A 24,566-nucleotide genomic window follows, 5' to 3' on the forward strand; every position below is an offset into this window, starting at 1 on the left:
TCACTATCCTACCACAAATGCCTAGCCTTTGATCTACTATATAGCCCTCTTTATTTCTAAAAAACAATTTGGAAGCTTTATTAGGAATTAACCCAAGTTGGATTCATATTATTGCTTCTATTTCTTTGGTAATTCATATTCACAATTCATGGAACCTGGAGAAAATAAAATGGAGAAATCAGTGCTTGCAAAGAGAAAACCAGAATTCTCACCAGGAAAAATTTACACAACAAATGCAACAGGGATAACAACCTTTGTGTATATTTACTTAGGAAACAACAGTTAAAGAGAAACATTTACATATGAAGAGCAAAACTAAAGGGGAAGCCAGGAGCAATGGCACATGCCTACAATCCCAGCAGCTCAGGAGGTTGAGGTAGGAGGATCACAAGGTAGAGATCAGCCTCAGCAACTTAGTGAGGCCCTAAGCAACTTAGTGAGACCCTGTGTTAAAATAAAAAAATTTTTAAAGGATAAGAGATATGGCTCAGTGGTAAAGTATCTCTGGGTTCAAGTCTCAGTACTTAAAAAAAAAAAAAAACTAAAGGGGAAAAATTCTCTTTTACACTTACAGATTGTACATGTTTGCTATCACCACTATCAATGCATAATTTTTATTGTTTATTTCATATTAACTTTTGCATAGAGTATGGGATCCTCAATGATCCATGAAAAAGGCAACACAATTTCAAAAGTATTAAGACCTACCTAGTCACTAGCCCACTAAATAATCTGCATTGATTTCCAAAGTCCATGAATGGAAATTTATTCCAATTCTCTACTTCCACAGGTCTTTCATGCCTCTTCCTATTTCTCTGAGTTTTTTTTTCTCTAATCACTTATACAGGGATGCCCTCTTTCCCAAACTTCCTTAATGTACCTAAGTAACCTCTCAGTTCTTCTAACACCAGCAACCCCACGATGCAGTCAGTCGCTGTTGTTCAAGTCTGAAAGGGACCAAGGTAAACGCTCAGTATTTCCTTTTCTACCCAGAGAGAATATATTATATGAACACAGTCTTTAAATGTATACAGATTACAAGGGAGAGTATGTGGAAACAGTTGTAACCCATGTAAGGTAAAGGAAAAATACAAATGAAATTCAAATTCAAATTACAGTAGAGATGTGTTGGTCATAAGAGCCACAGGAATGCCAAGATAAAGCTCATGAGGGGTGAGAAGGGGTCAGAATAACTGGGTTGGGCCTCACAGAAGGAAAACCCTGGAAGACACAAACTATTTGGGGAGAAGAAGGTAATCCAGATGTAGGCAGCAGAATGAACAAAGGCCCAGAGGTAGGAATGAGCATAGCATGTGGAAAGGCGAATGAAGGCACAGCCACAGTTGGAGCAGAGCATGACCCCTGGACAGGAGCTGGTACGAAGGCCGGAGAGGGGCACTGGGGTCTGCTCGGGTTTGGCCCAAGAGCCTTGATGGGCTTCTTCTCCACTGGGTGCAACTTCTGATGCTGAACAAAACTTCCATACCATTTGAAAGCTTTTCCACACACTTTACATTGGTAAGGCTTCTCCCCAGTGTGAACTCTCTGATGCTGAATGGAGGCTACTTTCTGAGTGAAGGCTTTGCCACACTCCTTACACTGGTAGGGTTTCTCCCCAGTATGAATTCTCTGATGGACAATAAAAAGTGACCTACACCCGAAAGTTTTCCAGCATTCCTTACATTTATAGAGCTTCTCCCCCGTGTGCAACCTCTGGTGCTGGAGGAAGGCTGCGCTCCGGCGGAAGGCCTTGCCACACTCCTTGCACTCGTAGGGCTTCTCTCCCGTGTGGATCCGCTGGTGCTGCGTCAAGGCTGTGTTGGAGCTCAGACCTTTGCCACACTCCTTACATTCGTAGGGCCCCTCTCCAATGTGGTTTTTCTCGTGGACAATACAGTCGTAGCTGGACTTGAAAGCTTTGCCACATTCCTTACACTTGAAGGGCTTTTCTCCAGTGTGACTCATCTGATGCCGAAGAAGCTTTGAGTTGTATCTGAAGATTTTCCCACATTCTTTGCATTCATAGAACTTCATTCCACCTCGAAGTATCAGATTTGGATTTAGACTGAAAGTCTGCCTCAGTGCCTTGCTTTTAAAATCAAAAGGCTGAGTAATGTTTCTGGGCCCTTCTCCCCGGGGCATTCTGTGTAGCTCTGTCCCTTCAGAGGCTTCCTGCTTTATAAGTGGCTCTTCATTCTTGATCCAGGACTCACCACCTGCCCAAAGAAAGCACAGGTGTTCCTAGTTACTGAACTTGAAGGAAAACCATCCAGTGATCCCAATTTCCTCTTGAAGGATGATTATTAAAAATACCCTTGCAATGGCTACAAGAACCCACAGAGAAGACTGAGAGACATGAAGGTAAATGTTGACATACGACTAGAGAAATGGAGATGCTAAAAATAGACTAAGAAAGACAAGCAGGAAATGCCTCCCATAAGGAAGACTGGAAAATGAACTAAGGCAGGGAAAATGGGAAGAAGAACCTCAGGAATGGGAAGGAAAGAATACAAGAGGGAAAACGGAAAAACAAAAAAGAAAAAGAGAGATAACAAGCAGGAAAATTAAAAAAAAATTAACACAGATAAAGACAGGAAAAAAAGGTGACAGAATGGGAAGAAGAGAGAAGCAGCTCAGCAGGTTCACAGGCTAAAAAACACAAAGCAGAAAAAAAATGGATCACATGCCCCACCTATAACCCAGGAAATCACCCAAAATTCTAAGTGATACCCTAATCATTTAAACATTCTTTAAATATTCTATATAATGTTCTGGGTGGTATCAAAGAAATTTCTTTCGGAAAGGCAGGTGGAATAGAAGTTGGACTAGAGAGCTGTGGGCCACCACAGCAACACTGCTGAAGGAACAGCATATATAAACTCCCGGAGTGCACGAGAAGCAAGACTGGGAATCTCTTCCAAGAGAAAGCAAACCTCGGTCATCAAAACCTTCCAAGACCGGTAAACCATCTCAGAGTAATGTCAGGTCTTCTGGGTGTGTGTGTGTTGGGGCCATGCTAGGGAAATATTCCTGGTCAAATATTGCGGTCCCACCTGTGACAAATATAATAGAGACATAAAGATTATGGGAAGTGGAACTTTTAGATGATTCAGATACCAAAAGACAAAGTCATTCTTGTCATTGCTGAAGGCCTAAAAATAAAATTCGCAGCTCTAATAAAAATCAGTTTGGCACACAGATTCACATTTTCCTTAAAGTTGGCTGAGACTTCACTTATTCTCAATGAAAAACAGCATCAAAAATTCAAGAATTTCCACTGCTAAGTGAGATAAGAAGTAGTTTTGGAGCTACTGGGTCATAGCTTTACTGCTTGGGAAAAATGCCAGATGAATGGGCAGACAGCGTGGGGCCTTGCACTCCCAGGGGCTGGTCTTTCAAGGTGCAGGGATAGAGGGTGCATGGGATAGGACCTTACCGATGACTGGAAGCTTTGTTCCCTGAAGCAGAAGAAACATTTCTTACACAGTAAACCAGGAAGGCAAGACAAGAAACGTAACAACTAGGTTCTCTGACTTACCAGGACTGATGGCTGGTAGGACCTCTGTGTCCCAGGGATCAACACTCCATGGCGCTTCCCCTCTTTCCAGCTGGGAGATGAGACCAGGTTTGTGGAATGGAAACGCTACTTTAAGAAGAAAGCAAGAAGGAAAGCTGAGAGGAGACATCCAGCACGGTGCCTGAGACCTCTTCAGCCTACCTACCAGGGGGCTAATGAAGGAGGAAAATGAAACACCCAGGTCGTCAAGAGAGCTACAGAAGGGTTCCGAGGAGTGGGGTCCAAGTGTGCTCCACAATGAAGCCAGGGGTTATGATGCTCAGGAAGGACTTTTCCACCTGTTCCTGACTTAGAAGAAAGGAAACTCCTTCTGGGAGCATGAATGTACTGCTTTCCAGGGAGAATTCTTCACAGAGAAGAACCAACATCCCCAAAACTGCAAGGGTGGAGGAACAAAGCACTACCTGGGTGAGGAGTCTGGAAGCGGCTTTGCCCTCAGGTCCCAGAACCACACCCTTCCCTGGAGTATAAGGAAGTTCAGTTTCAAAACCAAGGGAACAAAATCCCAGCATCTCCGGAGGATGGTGATAGCAGAAGTCCCTCTGGAGTCACCAGGTCTAAGGGATACTAGAATTCCCAAAGAATCAGCGGCAATAGCAGTCTCTCACAAAGGGCCCCTGGAAGAGCTCTTACCCAGGGAAGTCACATTCGCATAATTCTCCAGCATCACCTCCCGGTACAGAGCCCTTTGAGCAGGATCCAGAATGGCCCACTGATTCTGGGTGAAGAATATGGCCACATCCTCAAAGTTCACTGGCTCCTGAAACAACAGGTTCCTCCTCAAGCTCTGAATGAAGGGAAGAAGGGGACAGTCTATGCTGCAGGGAAGGGATAGTGCTGCCTGGGTTCACCAATCTGAGCCCCAAAGAAGGTTTGCTTTAGCAAGAAGAGCACCCTGCACCCCAGCCAGGAGCTGGCTCTCAGCCAGGATTCCCACTTTCAAATGGGGAGTGCCAGCAATGTCCCATCTATACAACTCTGGAGCCCCAAACTGCTATCCCAATCACATAGGCTGGCCTTCCCCTGGTAAGCAGGTCAACCCACGTATTCCTGGCTTTACAGATCTGTTCCTCTGGCACTTCCTACCTCCACGCACTCCATAATCCATCACTGTATTTTCTATAACTATTCACTAAATACAGCTGTCACTTGCCCTGTCTCTAACCATCCAAAGCACATACACAGCCCAACCTGCTCCTTGTACTTCACCTCTTTTCAGTCCTCCCCAAGATCATTCACTGTGTAGAGAGCCACTCGTCTGAAATGTTCCGTATTTTGTACCTTTCTGCCTTACCAGAAGGCTGGCTTTCTTGAAAGAAACCTGCACCCTGCCTGTTCTGGCTCTCTTCTCTGAACCACCTATCTTCAGAGACAGGTGGGCAGTGCCCTGTCCCAGTCTTCTGAGCTCCATCCCACCTACCAAAGCTATCCTCCTCACTGTGAGTGTGCTCCTCTCTGCCTTCCCTGGGGCCAGTTCCATCTTCCCAAGAGTGGAGAGAATTAATATTTGTGGATTAGCCCCTGTGCATCTGAGGTGAGTGACTTTAAATCTTGTATTTCACTCAACTCTCACAACATGTATGTGAAGTAGGAATTAATATTCCTATTTTTCAAATGATGAAACTAAAATTAGCCAAGATTATACAGCCAGGAAGTGGTAGAGCTTGGACTTCAACCCAGATCTGTCAAATATCAAAATGGGCTCTTTCTGCATGCCAGGCTGTCTCCCACACTGGGCTCACAAACTTCTCTAAAAACATGGCTAACCTGGTACTGCCTCCCCTTTGGAGAAAAGCTTCTTAAACGCCCCAGCTCCTCAAACCATCACTCAATCCATATTTACCATATTCCCTCCTGGCCACATGGGCCCCTCCTCCCAATTTGGAGTAAAGGTCAGTTATTTCAAAGCTGCACATACCACCCTGGGAGCCAGAGCCTCTTGACCCCTCCATGAGGCCCAATGCATCCCCAGATAGTTGCGATCTGACTCTGACAAGTAGTCTCAAAGTAGAGTCCGCATGGGGGAACAGGGACCAAGGAAAGCTACTAGAACTGCTCTTGAAGGAAGCAGGGAAAAGCACACCAAGGATAAATTCTGGCAATTCAAATCCCTCACAGCAGCTCCACTGACTCTACATGGAGGTCCTTAAGAAAGAGTCCGTTCAAAATAAGAGCAATGAGGGAACTCAGTTCTAAAGGAGATGATGAATGACAAAGAACAAACTTAGACACTCCTCAAAGGGAAGCTAGCCTTTAAACTGTGCAGGGATGAGGTCAAGTTGTCCTGTGAGTTATCATTGCTTCAACAACTAGGCAGCAAAAGCTTCTAAGGATGACAAACACAGGCTTGCAGGTAAAACCAAATTTCACCTTCACTTACAACAAGGCAAACCTTACTCCCAAACATCTCCAAAACTTCTTGCACAACTTTTTCCTCCCAGCCTAATGCTACCAATGTCTTCCTCCCCAAATTGCCCTTCCCACCTGCCATCAAATACCCCCAAGTTTCATGAGCCCTAAAAATATACTTAATATTAAAGGGGAAATGCACCATCTAAAGACAGTTGGGCTTGGGATGTCTTTTTCCCTTCCTGTGTATTTTGAAGGACCCTCTGGATTTCACCTTGTTATTCCACGCAGTATTTTTCATCATCTGACATATTATATTATTCGTTGTTTATCTGCCCCACCAGTATGTAAGTCCCTGAGGCAGGGATCCTGTTTTGTTCATGATTGGTTTATTAGCACATTCTATATAGTGCCTGCCATATACTAGATAACATTAATAACATTTGCTGAAAGAATTAATTTCAAAATTGGTTTGGCCATAGATGAAATTTTTTTCAACTTGTGAAGAAGGGGAAAAACTATTATAAACATCACTGTAATAATGAAATGCCACAACATATCTATTAAAGCTGAGGGCTAAACATTTACCATGAGCTGAGGTCTTATTTTCTGCAATACAAAAAAAAAAAAAAAAAAAAAAAAAAAGAGCATAAACATAGAAAAGGAATAAACACAAAAACTTTGCTTAAAGATAAAATAACTATCTGTCTAAAAGTATCTTAAAAACCTAAAAGAATAAACTAAAAACACTTTGAACTGACAAAAAGTTCATTGACTTATTTAGATACAGGATAAGTAAACTGAAATTATTAGTTTTCCTTAAATATCTTCACAAACGATTGGAAAATATGATGAGAAAATAAAATGTCTTTCATATAAAAATAACTAAGAACAGACCTGACAGAAATTTTCATGCAAGATCAAGATGAAGAAAATTAAATGTTCACTTATATAAAGAACTAAATAAATTGAAAAAAAGAAGTCAGTTATTTCCAAACTCACCTATGAATTCAACAAAATTCACTTTCCCACCAAAAAAAAAAAAAAAAAATTAATGAGATCTGTATAGGGGTAGGAGATTAATACTTAAAGATTTCTGAAAAAAGGTATATGTGAAAGACCAGACAACAATATTTTAGGGAAAAAAATTTGAAAGAAAGAAGAGGGGGAATTAAATCATACTTTAAAAGGACAATATATTAGCTGGATATAGTGATACAGGCCTGTAATCCTATTTGGGAGGCTGAGGTGAGAGCTTAAGAATTTGAGACCAGCCTGAGCAATGCAGCAAGACCCCAGCTCAAAAAAAAAGTTTAAAAAGTACAATATGTCAAAACAATGAGAAGGTAAACCACAGACAAGAAGCAAATATTTGCAAAATACATATCTGATAAGCCAGGCATGGGGCTGCATGCCTATAATCCCAGGAACTTGGGAGGTTGAGACAGGAGAGTTTCAAGTTTAAGGTCAGCCTCAGTAACTTAGCAAGACCCTATCTCAAAATAAAAAGTTTGGGGATGTAGTTCAGTAGTAAAACACCCCTGGGTTCAATCCTCAGGACCAGAAAAAAAAAAAAAAAGGGAGAGGGAAAGGGAGGCAGAAAGAAGGAGGTAGAGGGAGGGGGTGAAAGTGGGGGGAGGAGGGGGCGATCAATCTGATAAAGCACTGTTATAAAAAAAGAAATTCTTATGAACAATCCCCAATTAAAATATGAGCAAAAGACCTGATCATGTACTTCAACAAAGAAAATATACAGATGGCAAATAGGTATATGAAAAGATGTTCAACACTTTATGTTATTATTCTAATATGGAACTATAAATTAAAACAATATCACTTACACACTTACCAGATAGCCAAAATTCAAAACACAGACAACACCAAATGCTGACAAGAATATGGAATAACAAGGACTCTCATTCATTGCTTATGGGAATGCAAAATGGTACGCATACTTTGGAAGACAATTTGGCAGTTTCTGATAAAACTACACTTACCACATGCCAACAATCTTGTTCCTTGGTATTTTATCAAAGGAGTTGAAAATGTATGTCTGCACAAAAATCTGGATGGATATTTAAAGCATCTTTATTCATTACTGCCAAAACTTGTAAGCACCCAACATGTCCTTTATTAGGTGAACGAATAAACAAACTGAACTGTGGTACAGATAGTGGAATATTATTCAATACTAAAAAGAAATAAGTTATCATGCCACAAAAAGTCCTGGAGGAACCTTAAATGCATATTACTAAGTGAAGACAGCCAATCTGAAAAAAGTTATATACATATGGCTCCAACTCTGACATTCTGGATTAGAAAAAAAATATGGAGAAAGTAAAAAGATCAATCGCCGTCAGAGGTTAAGGTGAAAAGGGGGATGAACAGGAGGTGCACAGAAGATTTTTAGGGCAATGAAACTATCCTGTATGATACCATAATAATGGATTCACGTCATTGTACCTTTGTCCAAACCCGTAGAATCTACACCACCAAGAGTGACCTCTAAACAAACAAAAAATTAGAACCATAAAGTTAAAAAACAAAAGTGACCTCTAATGTTAACTATGGCCTTGAGGGATAATGATGTGTCAACATAGATTCATCCTTTGTAACAAATGTACCTCGCTGGTGCAACATGTACACAATGTGGAAGCCTCTGTTTTGTATGATGGCAGGAGGTATATGGGAACTCTGTGCTTTATGCTTAATTTTCCTGTGAACCTAAAACTTCAACAAAATATCAGGACTATTTTCAAAATAAATAAATAAAAGAAAGAACATTACTTAATCTCTTACTCAAACTTTAATATCCTCTTAATTGACTCACACAGTGAATTTACCATTAACGACTAGAATTTTTTATAATATGTGATTCTAACCATGTCATCTCACCCTGCTTAAAATTCTTCTGTGGATTCCCCTTGGACTCCTCAGAGAAATCAAAGTCCTCACTATGATTCACAATAGCTGTGCCTACCTCTCCCACTGCATACTGAACCACTGTCTCTGGCCTCTTCCTGTTTCTGGAATATACCCGGCTTTCTCTCCCACATCAGGGCCTTTGCATCTAGAATTTAGAAAATGCGTATGGAAAGAACAATACTGGTCTTTCAAGGATACATCCATAATTTGTTGGATATATCAATTTAATTCTTCAATGCAGAATTTCTCTGATTTCAGCAAGTAACTTTCATTTGTAGAATATGACCTGGACTTCCATATTTGCTGGAGAATGTTTGGGTTCCCTTTCTTCTACTTAAATCTACACATTCAAGTTCACCACTCCACATGCAAAACACTTATTTCCGACGCCACATATTTTACCACGTGCCATATCCCTGGTGACAAAATCAAAGAGGAAACCATACCCTGGCCAAAAGAGGCCCTCTTCATCCTTTCCTAATAGCTAACGTGAGTGAAAAGACTGAAAGGAAACAGCTCACCTGAGGCCAAGCTGTTTGGGTCATGGCTGATGTCCCCTGTACTGTCTTCAGGGTTGGGAAAGCAGAATCCTTAGAAGCTAAGAGAAGAAGAGCCATGAGTACTATGAACCCTGTCCTAAGCACCCACAGCCACCTGTAGCCCTGACAGGAAAGATACACCCTCTCACTGGAGACACCCTCGGCTGTTCTCTTGCTGGTCATCCCATCTCCTTAAGCACTGCTCTGCTTGGTCTTCAGACAATCCTCCAGCTGCCTGCTCAGTCTGGAGAGCATTCCTGAGTCCATTCACGTGCAGTGGATTGGGAATCAAAGAAGAGCCCTGTCCCTACGATGTTGGGTCTCTACAAAAGTGGAGTTTTAGAGAATGCTTACAGGGACCTTGGCACTGAACAAGGGTGTCTCTGGAGAGGAGGGGCAGGCCTGGCTGAATGCGGATGAAGGGGAAATACTCAAAAGTGTCCCGGGGGAGATGCTGACCCGAGACCCAATAGAAATTTTAACACCCGACCCTGGAAGGGGGAAACCCCAAATATCAGAAATGTTAGTACCGGACGCGGGAGGCTGTCGGGGCAAGATCTTTGGGGCAGAAAAGAGGCTCACACCTCGGTGGGGGCGGCAAGGGGCTGGACGCCGGCTCTAGAAGGTCGCGCTGCTACCTCGGGCGGCTTCTGTGCGGCCCAGACGCTGGAGCGCCGGGCGGCCACCGGGACCGAGTTCAGGGAAGGGGACTGAAGAGCTGCCGGGGACTGCGAGGGAACCGACACCCCAAAGACCTGGAGAATGGAACTTGCTAAAAGCCACGCTCTTCCTCTGCGAACCTCTAGAAGCTGGAAACTAAAAGCCGATCCGGAAGCCAGCGGGCGCACAGGGGCCCTCTAGGCCGCCCGGAGGCCGCGCGTCTCGGTGGTCTCCGCCGCCCGGCCCACGTGACCCAGCGCCTAGCGCAGGACTCCTGGTTGTGGCCGCTGACTCGTTCACCTGTGGCTGACGGCACGTCCTATATGTTGGCCTCTCAGATCGCAGCCTTTGGACAAAAGTGGCAGCCTCCTAACGGACTGCCTCTCAGCTCGACCTACTTCACTGCGTGGGTCTCCCGAAGCCCGGGCTATGCAGGTGTGGGGAGAATGGTGTCCTCTCCAGGGGGCCCAAGCCAGGGATCCTGCCCGGGAGTCCGCAGTTGGTAACGAAAACCACGGTTCCAGCCACACTTTTAGTCTTCTTCCCTCCTAGGACCTAGACGAGTGTGGGACCTTCTAGGACACAACCAAAATAACCGTGACTGTTTTCATACATTCTGTGTATACAGGTTATGTCGTGTATTAAGTGTTTTTGTCCTGTCCTGACATGGGTAGGGCACCCAAAATGTCCAATAAAATACAAAAACTTGGTAGTGCTATTTTTCTGTCCAGCAACTGGCACGTAACATAATTTACATGATAATGGGAGAGGAGGGGATCATACCGTCACAAAAAAAAAAAAAGATCTGCACGGTCCCTAATGATCTCTCTGAAGGCCTGGCTAGGTAAAGGAACGGGGAAAAGGTGGAGGGGGAAAATTCGAAATTCTTATTTTTCATATTCAAGAAAGGAAAAAGCCAACACTGTGGTAGGTGCCTGATATCCCAGCTACTTGGGAGGCTGAGGCAGAGGGATCGCTTGAGCCCGGGAGTTTGAGGCCAGTGTGAGCAACATAGCAAGGTCCCTTCCCAAATTTTTGAAGGGAAAAGAAAGGAAAAAGAAAAAGCTATTCTTTGGCTAAATCCCAAGTCCCCAATTACTGTTAATTTACATAACTTAAGGTCAGTCAGCCCACATGCTCTGAAAATAAAAAGAAACAACAACCTCACCTAGGGGCCTATCCACTCCCCATCCTGCCCCACCTGCCCTACCTTGGTAAATGTCATTCTGAAAGTTAGCAAGTGCTTTGCGACCTTCTGAACATAAGCCAACCAGTGATGGCCCTACAGCTGCATGACACATCACCCTAAAACTCTGTAGTTGAAAGTAATGCAGTACATTTATTATCTCTCAAAACATCTATGGATCAGCAATTCAGGAGTGGCTCAGTTGGATGGCACTGGTTTGTAATCTCTCAAACCAGTTGAGATTCCACTTAGGTGTCTCCTTGGACTGAAATGATCTCCATTTTGACCGAGATGGGATGATCCTCCCTAAGGTGGCTCACTCACATAGCTGGCAAATTGGTGCTGGTTATCAGTGTGAAACTTCAGTCCCTCCCCACAGGGAGCATTCTCACAGCATGCTAGCAGCCTTCTACCTCAGGTGAGCAATCCAAGAGGCTGAGACTGAAACTGCAGCGTTATTTATGACCTAACTTTGAAAGTCACATTCTGTTAGTCCTTTGATATATATCATAATAGGTCAGTCATGATAAAATGTCAGGCAAGATAAACAAGGGTGTGAATGCCAGTGGGACCATTTTGGAGGCTGGCTAAGCAGAGATTTTACCTAGCATAGAAACAGCCCTGTTTGTAAAATTCATAGTAATTTCCATTGTAAAGTTTATACTGAGCAATTGTTTTAAATAGAGGTAGTGGATTTCTGGGCACAACAGCATGATGTTATTCAGGATTCTCTATAGGAACAGAATCAACAGGAAGTATGATTATAAAAAGGGGATTTATTAGATTGGCTTACACAACCAGAAGCTGGATAGTTCACAATGGCTGTCTGCAGTTGGAGAGCTGGAAGAACCCGCAGCTGCACAGTCCAAGACCCAGAAGCCCCAGAACTAAAAGGATCAACAGTGCTACCCTAGTCCAAGACCAAGGCTTTTGGAAACTACCTGGAGAATCAGTGGCAGAGTCTGCTTTGGAAGAGTGAAGAAGTGAGAGTCCAATATCCTCGGAAGATCAAAGCAGCAATCAAGAGCTCCTTTCAAGAAGAGCTGAGCTTGCATCTGCACCTGTTTCCTTGTTCTTCCAACTTTTATTCCATCCTGTTGGGCAGTGCTACCCATGCTTAGAGAGGGTCTCCACTTCAGTTCACTATCCCACATTCCAAGCATTCCTAGACATGCCCTCACTGATCCACCCAGAAGCCTCTTAATCATTGGCATCTCTTAATCCAATCAAGTTGACAATTCAAATTAACCATTACAATAAGGACATACATTTGGATACTGTCCCTATGGAAAGGAACATTTGCATGCATGTATGTGTGTGTGTGTATGTGGGCACACATATATGAGTAAACATACACACAAATGCACCACAAACTCTAAAAAGTACCAGTCAATTATTATAATTATTTCTAACTTGAAAGGGAAAAAGATTGGACACATAACTTCTCTGTTTGGTATCAGAGGGCAAGGAGAAGAAATGAGAGCTTTGATAGACCCAAATGAAACCCTAGGTTGGGAGCAAGCTACAAGAAGCACATTCTTTCCAAGACAGCCTCATCAAAGAGACAGAATACAGGCAATGCTGACCTAAAGACATCTAAAGGGCAGGGGAACCAAAAGAGTTTGCAGGTGTCAAAGAGTCTACTCACATTTCAGCAAAATTAGTTCCTAGAGCTAGGTGGCTCACCAGACCAATTCCAGAGAGATTGGCTCTCCCTAAAAACACACACACACCACCCATCAGCCACTGCAATAAGGCAAGAAAAAGAAATGTAAAACACACTCAGAGTTGTAAAGGAAAAGGTGAAACTGTTATTTCCAAACATGAGTCTCAATATTAGAAGATCCTATGGAATCTTATAAAATGCTACTGAACTAATATGTGAACAGTGCAAGGTTGCAGGATAGAAGATCAATATTCAAAAACCAATTGTTAGTTTATATACCATCAATGATCAATTGGAAATCTATTCTTTTTTTATATTTATAATTTTTTATTTCTTTTAATTTTTTACAGACTGCATTTTGATTCATTGTACACAAATGGGGTGCATCATTTCATTTCTATGGTTGTACACGATGTAGATTCATACCATTCATGTAATAATCATACATGTACATAGGGTAATGATGTCTGTCTCATTCCACCATTTTTCATACCCCCTCCGTCTCATTTCCTTCTACATAAAGTTCCCCCCATTCTTAAGAGTATCAAATAATGTGAATTATTTGAATTAAGTCTATGAAAAACTATGGAAGACATGTTCAATAAAAATTACCAGACAATGTGAGAGAAATTAACAAAGATATAAATAAATGGAGACCCATGTTCCTGGGTCTAAAGACTATATAAAGATGTCAACCTCCCCCGCCCCAACACACACACATGGATCTACACATTTAGTACAATCCCAATCAAAATTTTAGGAGGTGTTTTATAGAAATTGACAAGCTGATTCTAAAATTTCTATAGGAGTACAAATGGTCAAATCATCTTGGACAAAAAACAAAGTTGGGAGAACTAACATGATATGAACTCAATACTTACTAAACTATAGGAATTAGGATGGTGACTTAATGGGGTCAAGAGAGACAAATCAATGGAACAGAATAAAATCTAGAAATACATCCACATGTAAATGGGCAATTGATATGCAACAGCAGCGCCAGGACAAGTCAGTGGGGAAGAAACCATCTTTCCAAAAAATGACACTGAAATCATGATCCATAAAACACCAAGCTAATAAATCTGCCTCCGTCGATACTAACGTTTTCTGCTCTTCAAAACACCATTAAGAGAATGAAAAAGACAAACCACAGGCTGGGAGAAAATATCTAGAAATAACATTTCTGAAAAAAAGACCTCTTAGAGATGAAAGAAACCCAATAAGACATAAAAATATAAATAATTTGTCAAAGAAGACATATGGAAGACAAATAAGTACACAAAAATAGACTCAAAATTAGTCACCATTAGGGAGATGTAAATTAAAAGCACAGAGTGATAGCACTACACAATTAGAATAGCTAAAATGAAAAACTGTCGGTATGGAGTGTAAGTGAAGATGTACTGGAAATGGAATTCTAATCCTACGCTGGTAGAAATGCACAATGGCACAACCTCTTTTATAGATCAGTTTTAAAGATTCTCAAAAAGTCATATACCTTCCTACCTTATGACCTAGCCATTCTATTCCTAGTACCTACCCAAAACAAAGGAAAGCATATGTCCTTAAAAAAAAAAAACTTGGACATAGTAGCTTTATTTGCAATAGCTAAAAAGGGAAAGCATCCCAACTGTCCATCAACAGGTGACCAATAAATGAACTGCAGTACATTCACACAGTAAAATACTACTCAGCAATAAAAAGAACTGAAATATTGAAATGGGTGAATTTCAAAATAATTCTGAGTGGAAGAAACCAAACAAAAAATACAGTACTTATAGTGTGATAACACTGATATCAAGTCCTAGCAAAAGGAAAACTAAACCAAAGTAAAAGAAAACAGATCAGTGGTCACCTGTGGAGTGTCAGGAGGAAGGAATTATGAATGGGTACAAGCAAATTTTGGGCCTGATGGGCTATGCTTATAATCTTGATTGTGGTCCATTGGCATTTAAATAAGTCAAAATTTTTCAATATCACTAATAATAGGTAATACTTGTTTATTATGTGCCAGTTACTGTTTGACTCTCTCCTAAATGCATTTATTAATGCATTTAATTCTCAACACAAATTTATGAGGTAGATCAACTGTCATTCCCATTTTACCAAAAAGGAAAGTGGGACACAGAATTTCTTTAACAACCAAGGTCACAAACCTGGGTTTAAACCAAAGTCTTCCCAACTCTGTATTATTAACCACTACCCTTTGCTTCCTGCAATTGGCAAAATCAAGCTGCTTACAAAGTGCTAAAACAGAACACATTTTTTATTTCCTTTCCATAGGCAACAGAAAATATGGTAGTTTCTTCAATGATCATAAAAAATAACTAGAAGGAGTTGCAAAGAAAGGTTTGCTACTTTGAGGTCACTTGGAACAGCAATGAGATGGATAAATTTGACACAGATAGGGCCATGCTTCAGACTCAAAGGGTATACATACCCTGATTTTGCAAAGGCACAGATTGCAGTTAAGTAGTGACGAGTAACTGCAGAGAAAGAAGGATCGATAGACACTGCATCATACTAGGGATGTCCCCCAAGATGCATAGGAATCCAGGGAAGCATGGCTCCTATGTTTTTATGACTTCTGATACAATCTTTTGATACACAGATTGTAACAGAGCATCCACATATCTGTCCTTTGATTTCCTGGTCAAACCTTTATTTAGTGTTGCACATCTGAGAAAAAAATGTATAGGAGATAAAGTTTTCCAATTCAAAGGATTTAAAATGCCTTTATTCTGTTTGCACACTTTAGGGTATAGAATTCTGAGGGGAAACCACTTTCCCTTAGAATTTTTAAGGTATACACCATCATATAATTTTCAAGGTTACTGTTGAGAAAACCAATGCCATTCTCGTGTTTGAAATTTTATTTTCTCTCTCTAGGTACTTTTAGGATCTCTTCTTCTTTAAACCTGGCATTTTGATAATTTTCAGTGATATTCTTTAATAAAATAGGTTTTTCTCCAATCCATCTTGCTGGTCACTCAATGTATCTTTTCAATCTGGAAACTTACATTTCCTTTTATGTCTAAAAGTTTTGGAGGCTGTTTTTATTTTGTGTTTGTCTTTTGTAACTATAAAGAGAGTTCAGTTCATGTTAAGGAGATGAACTGAGAGAAGCTGAGAAAGGTTTCATGATCAAAGCCCAAAGGTGAATTAAACCTGTGACTGGATAGGTAGAGAAACAGGCACTCCAGATATGGAGAGCCAAGGGAACTGAGGCTTACAGTTAAAAATTAGCACAGTCCAGGAAGAACGAGAGGACACTGACGAAGAGCACGAATGTAGGGAAAACAGGGAGAGGCACAGTGAGCTTAATGTGGATAGCCCTAAGCCTGGACAGGTGTCTTGTGTATAGTTTCTGATGCAGAATGAACCTTCCACACCAGCTGAAGGTTTTCCCACTCACACTCATAAGGTTTCTCACCAGTGTGAACTCGCACGTGCTGTACCAGGGTTATTTTCTGATTGAAGGCCTTTCCACACTCCTTACATTCAAAGGGCTTCTCTCCGGGGTGAATTGGCTGATGCTGCGTCAAGGCTGTGATGGAGCTTAATCTTTTACCACACTCTTTACATTCACAGGGTTTCTCCCCAGTGTGCATTCGCTGATGGACAGTGAAGCTTGAGCTACAAATGAAGGTTTTGCAACATTCATTACACTTGCAGAGCTTCTCCCCAGTGTGGAAGCTCTGGTGCTGCAGGAAGACCGAGCTCTACTGACGGCCCTGCGGCACTCCTTACATTCATAAGGCTTCTCTCTGGCGTGGCCCCTCTGATGCTGAAACAAGGCTGGGTCTGAGCTTAAACCTTTCCCACATTCTTTACACTTGAATGGTTTCTTTCCAGTGTGAATTATCTGATGCCGAATAAGTAATGAGTTATGTCTGAAGTTTTTTCCACATTCTTTGCATTCAGAAGACTTTTTGCCAAAGTGACGTCTCTGATGTCGGTGGAAGTCTTGACGTTTGACTGAAATATCTGTCATGTTCTCCACATTGGTAAGATATCTGATCCCTAGGAAGTGTCTGATTTGTTGTGAGTTGTGTGCTGACATTAACACTTTTTCCAAATTTCTGACACTTCTCTCTACTCTTGACTGCATGGTTGTCATGATGCCTGGTTAACTCATCTGTGAAATTTCTCCCCTTTGGCCTATCTATCCAGTGACCTGCAGCTGCTCTTGTCCTCTCCCAAAATCAAGATGCTGGGAATCATTTCCTGATGGTCCTTCTGTCCCCACTGTCTGGGGCTCTGTTTCTTTGGAAATGCATTCCGTTGTGACTAATTCTTCCTTCCTAGTTCTGGATGCATTCTCTGATATAACCAAAAGAAAATCAAGAGTCAGCCCCTGATATCACAAAAATAAACAAAAACACTCCTGGACTGATGAGGAAACAGGCTCAAGTGATTCTGCCCCATGTATGTGTGTGTTTTCCAACATGCACACAAAATGGTGAGCAAAGATCACCATTGACATGAAGACTCTATGGGAAAGAGGCAGGCATGGACCAGAGGCACTCCCGCAAAGCCTGAAGAACAGCAAAGCTGTTAACTAAGGCAGAAAGACCAAGAGAAAGTAAACTGGTGGATAAAGGGGAAGACAACGAATAGAGACCCAAGGTGAGATGAGGACCACTGGGACTGGGGAAAGGTCAAATGGAGCAGCTCAAGAACTACGAAAGGTCTCACTGGCTGCTTTGATAAAAACTATCCATGTCATAATCTTTAGCATGAAGTTGGCTCAAATGAAGCAGCAAGCTCCTATACTAAGGCTGAGGGAAACGTGAGTGGAAAACACAATGTCATCCAAAAAGAAAGGGACATTTGCTTCTAAAATAAAAAAAGTACTGAAAATGCTGCAAAGAACCCTCTGAGAATGGACATGAGTCCCAAAGGAACCAGGTAATGACTCTTGGTCTTTCTCCTAAAAGGTGGTATAGGATATACCTACAGTTCAACATGAAATTTGAAATCCTAAAGTTACATACTTAAAAAGAAAGATTGAAGGCTATTTTCCCCCAGTATTGAAGCCTTTTTCAGATTCATGTAATATTCATAAATGGGCCAGGGCAAAACCTTATGTGTTCACAAGCAATTGTTGAGTAGTATTTTTTCCCAGATAGTCTGAATTCTTAGCATCATCAACAGAAAAGTACAACTTCAACACAAGTCTAGGAGCTGCTTCAGTAAAAGGGTATTTTCTGTAAAAACTCTGAAGAACACAGGAAATTTAATGGGCAGAGAAAGGGTGAAACAGAATTTAAAAAGACAAGAAAATAATACACTAAGTTTTCATATCCCTCACTTTCAAAATGAGGAGACAGGCATAGTGGCACATGCCTGTAGTCCTAACTATTTGGGAGACTGAGGTGGGAGGATCATTTGAACCCATGAGTTCAAGACCAGCCTGAGTAACATAATGAGGCTCCATTGCAAATAAATAAGTAAAGGAGAAAACCATTCACCTTTAATTTTACAACTTTTGTTTCAAAAGTTTATCAGCTAAAAAGAAAATTTTCTAGAGCATCCAAGGGAAAAAGATGAAACAATAAAGGCAGGACATCAGGATGAGGGTATTTCGCTCATTGGGAGAACACTTCCTAGCATGCCTGAAGCCTTGGGTTTGATCCCCAGAATAGGGGAGGGGGCAGAGAATGGCAGAAAACTAGTTTCTGTTGAGGCTGGGTGAGGAACATATGAGGTATACTATACTGGTATTTGGACATGTTTGAAAAAATCTATTATACAAAAATTGTTTTTCATTTGTTAAGTCAGTATCTGGGAACTCATAACAGCTTTCCACAGAAATTCTGTATTCTATATGCATGGATGGCCAGACTGGCTGCCAGAAGCCCATTTTCTTCATAAGGTGGCTGACATCATTATCTCTTCAAAAAGAAACCATTTCCATGCAGCAGCAAAGAACAGAGCTGGTTTCAGTGCAGTTCAGTCACCCCTTGCAGGTCATGAGGAGGAGAGGCAAAGCAAACATGCAAAGAAAGCCTGCAGTCATGCCTATCTTGGGGGAGATTGGTCCTTCCCCATTGGACGTGGGTGACCACCTTGAACTCAGAGAACCACATGTAATGATTCCACAGAAAGGAAATAGTCCTCAAGAGAATACTTATTATACACTGAAAGTGAAAACCAGAAAGCAGGCAAAGCAAAAAAAGCAGCTGGCAGGTTCTCATGCTTACCTGGATATAAACTTTTGAGGGCCTTGCTGTCCCCAGGTTCCCTGGGATGGAAACCCCATGGCAGTTTCCCTTGCTCCTGACGGGACACCAGAACAGGTCTGGTGAATGGAATGCTGCCCAGGGAGAAAGATACATGAACAAAAAGGTAAAGGGAATCATGAAGCAGATTTCCTACTGGCCTTCTTCTCCCCATCTCCAGCTCCCTCTCTCTCCTCTCAGCCAGGTAGGCAAAAGAAAGTAAAGTCAGGGAAAAACTTAACAGCTTGTGAAAATCTTAGAGAACAGAAAATTCCTGCACAGGGGGACAGAATCCCAGAATAATCAATCCCACACTCACATCAAAGAGTCATAAGCTACTACAGACAGAAGCACAAAGGGTTCTGTGGAGCTCCTCAGTTCCACAACCCAACTGGTTGGGTACAGTCCTTCCCAGTTGGTGATTTCAAAACCTGAGAACAGGGCTGGGGTTGTGGATCAGTGGTATAGCACTTGCCCACCACATGTGAGGCACTGGGTTTGATCCTCAGCACCACATTTTTTAAAAAGTAAATAAATAAAGTTACTATTAAAAAAAAAAAACCCTGAGAACATAATGCTTTCCCCACCCAGTAATCTCTGAGGAGCTCTCAGAGCAACAGCCCCTAAAGCCCCACACATTTCTAAGGAAGTAAGAAGTCAGGATTCTCAAAGGGTGAGAAAGACAACAGCTAGGAAAAGAGACATCTTACCCAAGGAAACCACATTTGCATAATTTTCCAGCATCACTTCCCTGTACAGGACCCTCTATGCAGGGGCCAGGCTGGCCCACTCATTTTGGGTGAAGTAAACAGGCATATCCTCAAAGGTCACTGGCTCCTGAAACAATGGGTTCTTGCTTAAGCCCTGTGTGAGGGCAGAGGACAGCCTGAGTTCCAAGGCAGAGTATAGTGGTATGGCAAAGGACAGCCAGCCAGGAGCTTGCCCTCAGCCAGCACTGCCCTTTTCAACGGGACAGCTCAAGAGTCACTGCATCTCTTTGTGGTCATCCCTAGCAAATTCCTCTGCCTTCATCTGCTGGCCCCGGTATCAACTCCACTGTATCTTGCTCTATGTGCCCATCTGTCATTCTGGCTTTATTCCTTTGTGTGCATTTTGTATGTGCATACAAAGGGGACATCAGTATATTAAAGGAACAACTGCACACCAATGTTTACTGCAGCACTATTCACAATACCAAGAAATGGACTCAACCTAAGTGTCTATCAGCTGATAAGTGGATAAAGAAAACATGGTACACATATAGAATGTGATACCATCTGACCATAAAAAGGGATGAAATCCTGTCAGTTGTGACAACATAGATGGAACTAAAGAGCACTATGCTAAGTGAAGTAAGTCAGGCACAGAAAAACAAATACCACATGATCTCACTCATGTGTGGAATTTTAAAAAAAGTGATCTCACAGAAGTAGAAAGTATATAGCAATTACCAGAGGCTGGGAAGGAAGGGAAGAGGGTGGTATAGGGAAAGGTTGCTAAATGGATACTAAGTTAGAGTTAAGTAGGAAAAATAAGTTCTGGTGTTCTAGGGCATAGTAGGATGACTACAGATAACTATTATGTACTGTATATTTCAAAAAAGCTAGAAGAAAGGATTTTTAAAATGTTTTATCCACAAAAGATGATAGTTGAGGAAATTGAAACACTTCTGAAAAGGAAAAAATAATTTGTCAAAATCCAACCCCCATTCCTGATAAAACTCTCACCAAATTAAGGAAACATCCTCAACTTCATAAAGGGCATTTTTTAAAAAAGAACAAAACAAACCACCTACAATGATCATCATTAATAATGAAAGACTGAATGCCTTCATCCTATGGTCAGGAATAACACAAGGATATCTGCTTTCACCACTTCCACTTGACGTTGAAATGAACGATCTAGCCAGTGCAATGAGGCAAGAAAAATAAATAAAAGTCTTGCAGACTGGAAAGAAGTAAAGCTGTCTGTACTCATAGATGACCTGTCTGTGTAGAAAATTTACTGGAATCTACAAAACAGTTACCAACACTGCTTTGTATCAGGAAAGACTTCTCCAGTCTTGAGGACAGGGTGAAAGGGGTCGGTCTTCTTTGTATGTATTGATGAAGATTTCCGCTTTTCTGAATTTTTTTGGCTGGCCCCAGTTGCCAAATCTACCCCCCACTGAATCTCCTGTTCACTCGTTTTCTCCGTCCAATCGTGTCTTTCTTCGAGCATTCTCAGTTCTCCACCGCGTCACAGTGAACGATGCACAAAGGAGACCACAAGCCGGGACAATTTAGGATCTGGCTGCAGAGCTGATATCCGCTCCCTCTGGACGTCAAAAGGATGAGAGGGCAGGAAAGGGGGGCTGCATAGGCTAGAGGATGCTTGCTCACCTGGCACTAAGTGGTCTGGGGTGTGGCTGGCCTCCCCGCTTCGCACACTCCTTCAGGTTTTGGAGAAGTGATACTGAAGAGAAATAAGGAGGCACGGGTGAGCCTTTGGCCGCCTGGCGCCAAGAATGCCCTGTATATGACACGTGGCCCCGCTACGTCCCACCACCCCTTCACCCCAACGATGCGGGTTGGAGAATAAGAGAGTACATGCTCGGCACCAGCAATTCCGTTATCCAGACCCTAAAACTGCTCTGCTCTGCTGGGACCACAAGCCCCGCTCGGCGCCGGCTCACAGAGAGCGAGGGAACCGCACCTGCGGGGTGGGGAGGGCTAGCGGGAGAGCTGCCGCGCTCCGCCGGAAGTAGTTTTACCCTTCCCCTCGCCTGGCAAGCGGCGGTCTCCGAGGTCTCCCACCTGAACCTTGATCACCATTGACTACCACTCCCAGGGACGGACTGACAGGCCCAGGCTGGGGTACGCGCAACAACCCCCGCTACCGGCAGCTCCTTCCGGTGATGCCGTCAGGCAGCTCCGGCCGGCAGAATGATGGGTCTGGAGTATTAGCGAGGGTTCTCAGGAGTTTGCCACTCTGGCTGCCCCTACGGGTACTGAGGGGACCATGGTTCCACATGTGCCACATTGCTTGGGTGCTGTGGCTGTGATGCACCGGGAAGAATGAGACCCCTTCTCAGCAACTCAGAGAAACCTGCAGCAACTTAATACGATACTGTCCCAAAATTTAAAAAATAAAAAAAAAAGGACTGGGGATGTATCTCAGTGGGGTTCAATCCTCAGTACTTCCCTCCCATCCCCCCCAAAAGGCTGAAGGTGTATTCATTGAGAGCATTGACTAGCTAGCCAGAAACCTAGCTGCACCACTTACTAGCTGTGTGACCTGCAGCCAGTTTCTCTGCCTGTTTAATGGGTATGAGTGGTAGTACTAACTTCAAAGGACTGTTGAAGGTTAAGTCATTCATGAGTTAATGGATTGGCAAAATATTTACAGTAGTGCCTAGCACATAATAAGTGTTCTGTGAGTTTGTTTTCTAGTTGCATTCTTTGCTTCTGATGATACAAATTAGATGTTGCTGGGGCTCCAGTATGTGTCGTGGTTTCAAAAAGAGCTATTAACATCTGGCCTTAGAACCCTTTCCCACCCTATACCAGATGTGTGTCCAGGCCAAGACTTGGTTAATGGCTCAGTAGACTGAGAATACTGGGGCCTTCCTATTAGATTAAACTTTTCCTAAATGTGATTAATACTCTCCAAGCACCTTCTGCCACTCTTCACAACCACTCCATTCTCAAAGACTTGTCAGGGTACCCCACTACATAGCTAGATCTGTCAATGGGACAACTGTCATGCTTCTCCCTCATAACGTATTTGAAATTCAAGCAAATTTCTCCTTTCTATCCAAGGTCTCCTTGGAGGTTGCCAGAGTGGAAGACTCTGTTTTACTTCGACAGTCCATTACTTCTGAGAAAAGCTTCAGAGACATGGATTACTCACCAAGCACTGCTGTGTAGGAAAATTATCCTCCCTGCTCTCCAAGAACAGGAAGACTAAGTCTGGACATCTGGATATATTGCTCTGTTATCAAGGCTCTCACTTCTTGGAGCTTTGTACTCCTTTCGCGGAAACTAGACTTGTGTTCCAGCTACAACACAAGTTGTGCCATGGAGAGTATATTAGGCATCTACTGAAAGAAGAGCAGGAAAGTATGAGGAGTCAAGAGTGAATTCCGGAACTCTTTTCAGTTCATATTCTGCTTTTAGGAAGTGGAAGCTGGAACACACAGGAGAACAAGTGAGGTGGGTCAAAGGGGAGGAGCCCAATTATCTTAGGAAGAAGTGAAACACATCTGGCCCTATTTGAGTTTGAGCTGAAACAGTGGGAGTGTCTTAACCACATGGTAGGGGACCAATACCTCAAGAAAACAGGGATGGTCTAAGAAAACAGGGCTCAATTAGGGGATCAGAAAATTTCTCATTTCCCATTCTTCCCAGATCAGAGTCTCTATTAGGGAAATGGAGATATCTGTTTTAATATTACAAGAAACCCCAGGCCTCTCCCCAAACAGCAGTCCCTAAGGCTGGTGAATTGGAGAACTCAGTTCATAGAGTTATAAAAACTGAGATTATGAAAAATATCTCGGCCTATAAAAGGAAAGAAGCCAGAAAGTTCCAAAGTACAGAGGCTGAATCCTAGCAGAGAGGGCCTTACTCAGAGAAATTACAGCCCTAAAAATCTCCAACACAACATCTCTGTATAGGGTCTTGTGAGTAGGCACCTGGCTGGCCCATTATTTCTGGGTTAAACACAGGGTCACAGGTTACTGGCTCCTGGAACAAAGCATTCCCCCTCAAGCCATGAGTAAAGGGACAGAAGTGCAGGCACAAGCTGCAGATAATTAGATAGCCAGATGAAAATCAACATGGTGTATTAAATTTCTATTGGCAAATGGAAAAACCTATAGTATGTGTTTACACAGACACACACCCCTTCACTAAAGAACAACATCAACAAAAATGGAATAATTTACAAGAGAAAACGTTAATGAATAAGAAGTATTATTTCTTTAAAAACTTATTTCTCAAATTAATCTATAAATTGGGGCAATCCTAATAGAAATCATTTTTATTCTACAGATCAGAAGGATCTGGATTTTGAAATATATATGGGAAAATAGATGAAAAAAACTAAGAATATTTGGTGATAAAAAGGGAATTTGCTCTACCCAGACACCAGTACTTTCTACAACAGTATGATAATAATTTCCTAGCTGGACTCCTACAATTATCTTCTAGTAGTCACATTCACTATTCATTCTTAGACCTACCTCCCAACAACAGCTTTTCTACGTGTCTCAATGTTCTGATAGAAAAGAAAAATGAAAACCATTTTCAATGGCCACCACTACTCCTAGCATGAAATCCATACTCTTTCCTATGACCCTCAGGTTCCCACATGATCTGGCCCCTGCATCTTTCCACAGCTTCAGCCAGCCTTAGCTCTTTCCCTGGGTTCTGCATAATCCAGTCACGCTGGTTTCCTTTCT

At 42.3% G+C, this 24,566-nt stretch overlaps 1 protein-coding gene across 1 annotated transcript in view; it reads right to left on the reverse strand.

The window, feature by feature from the left end:
• Positions 1-267: 267 nt before the first annotated feature.
• Positions 268-24,566, reverse strand: part of LOC124968251 (zinc finger protein 574-like) — a 41,996-nt gene continuing 17,697 nt past the window's right edge. The window contains exons 8-15 of the mRNA XM_047530537.1: positions 19,109-19,221; positions 16,633-16,767; positions 16,318-16,516; positions 9,921-9,974; positions 9,373-9,449; positions 4,211-4,337; positions 3,539-3,646; positions 268-2,216 (exon numbers count right to left, since the gene is read on the reverse strand). Of these exons, the coding sequence (XP_047386493.1) occupies positions 1,165-2,216; positions 3,539-3,646; positions 4,211-4,337; positions 9,373-9,449; positions 9,921-9,974; positions 16,318-16,516; positions 16,633-16,767; positions 19,109-19,221 (1,865 nt within the window). The 3' untranslated portion in view covers positions 268-1,164. The remainder of the gene's footprint in view (positions 2,217-3,538; positions 3,647-4,210; positions 4,338-9,372; positions 9,450-9,920; positions 9,975-16,317; positions 16,517-16,632; positions 16,768-19,108; positions 19,222-24,566) is intronic.

The sequence above is a fragment of the Sciurus carolinensis genome, chromosome 17 (genome assembly GCF_902686445.1).
Source record: "Sciurus carolinensis chromosome 17, mSciCar1.2, whole genome shotgun sequence".
NCBI lineage: Eukaryota > Metazoa > Chordata > Mammalia > Rodentia > Sciuridae > Sciurus > Sciurus carolinensis.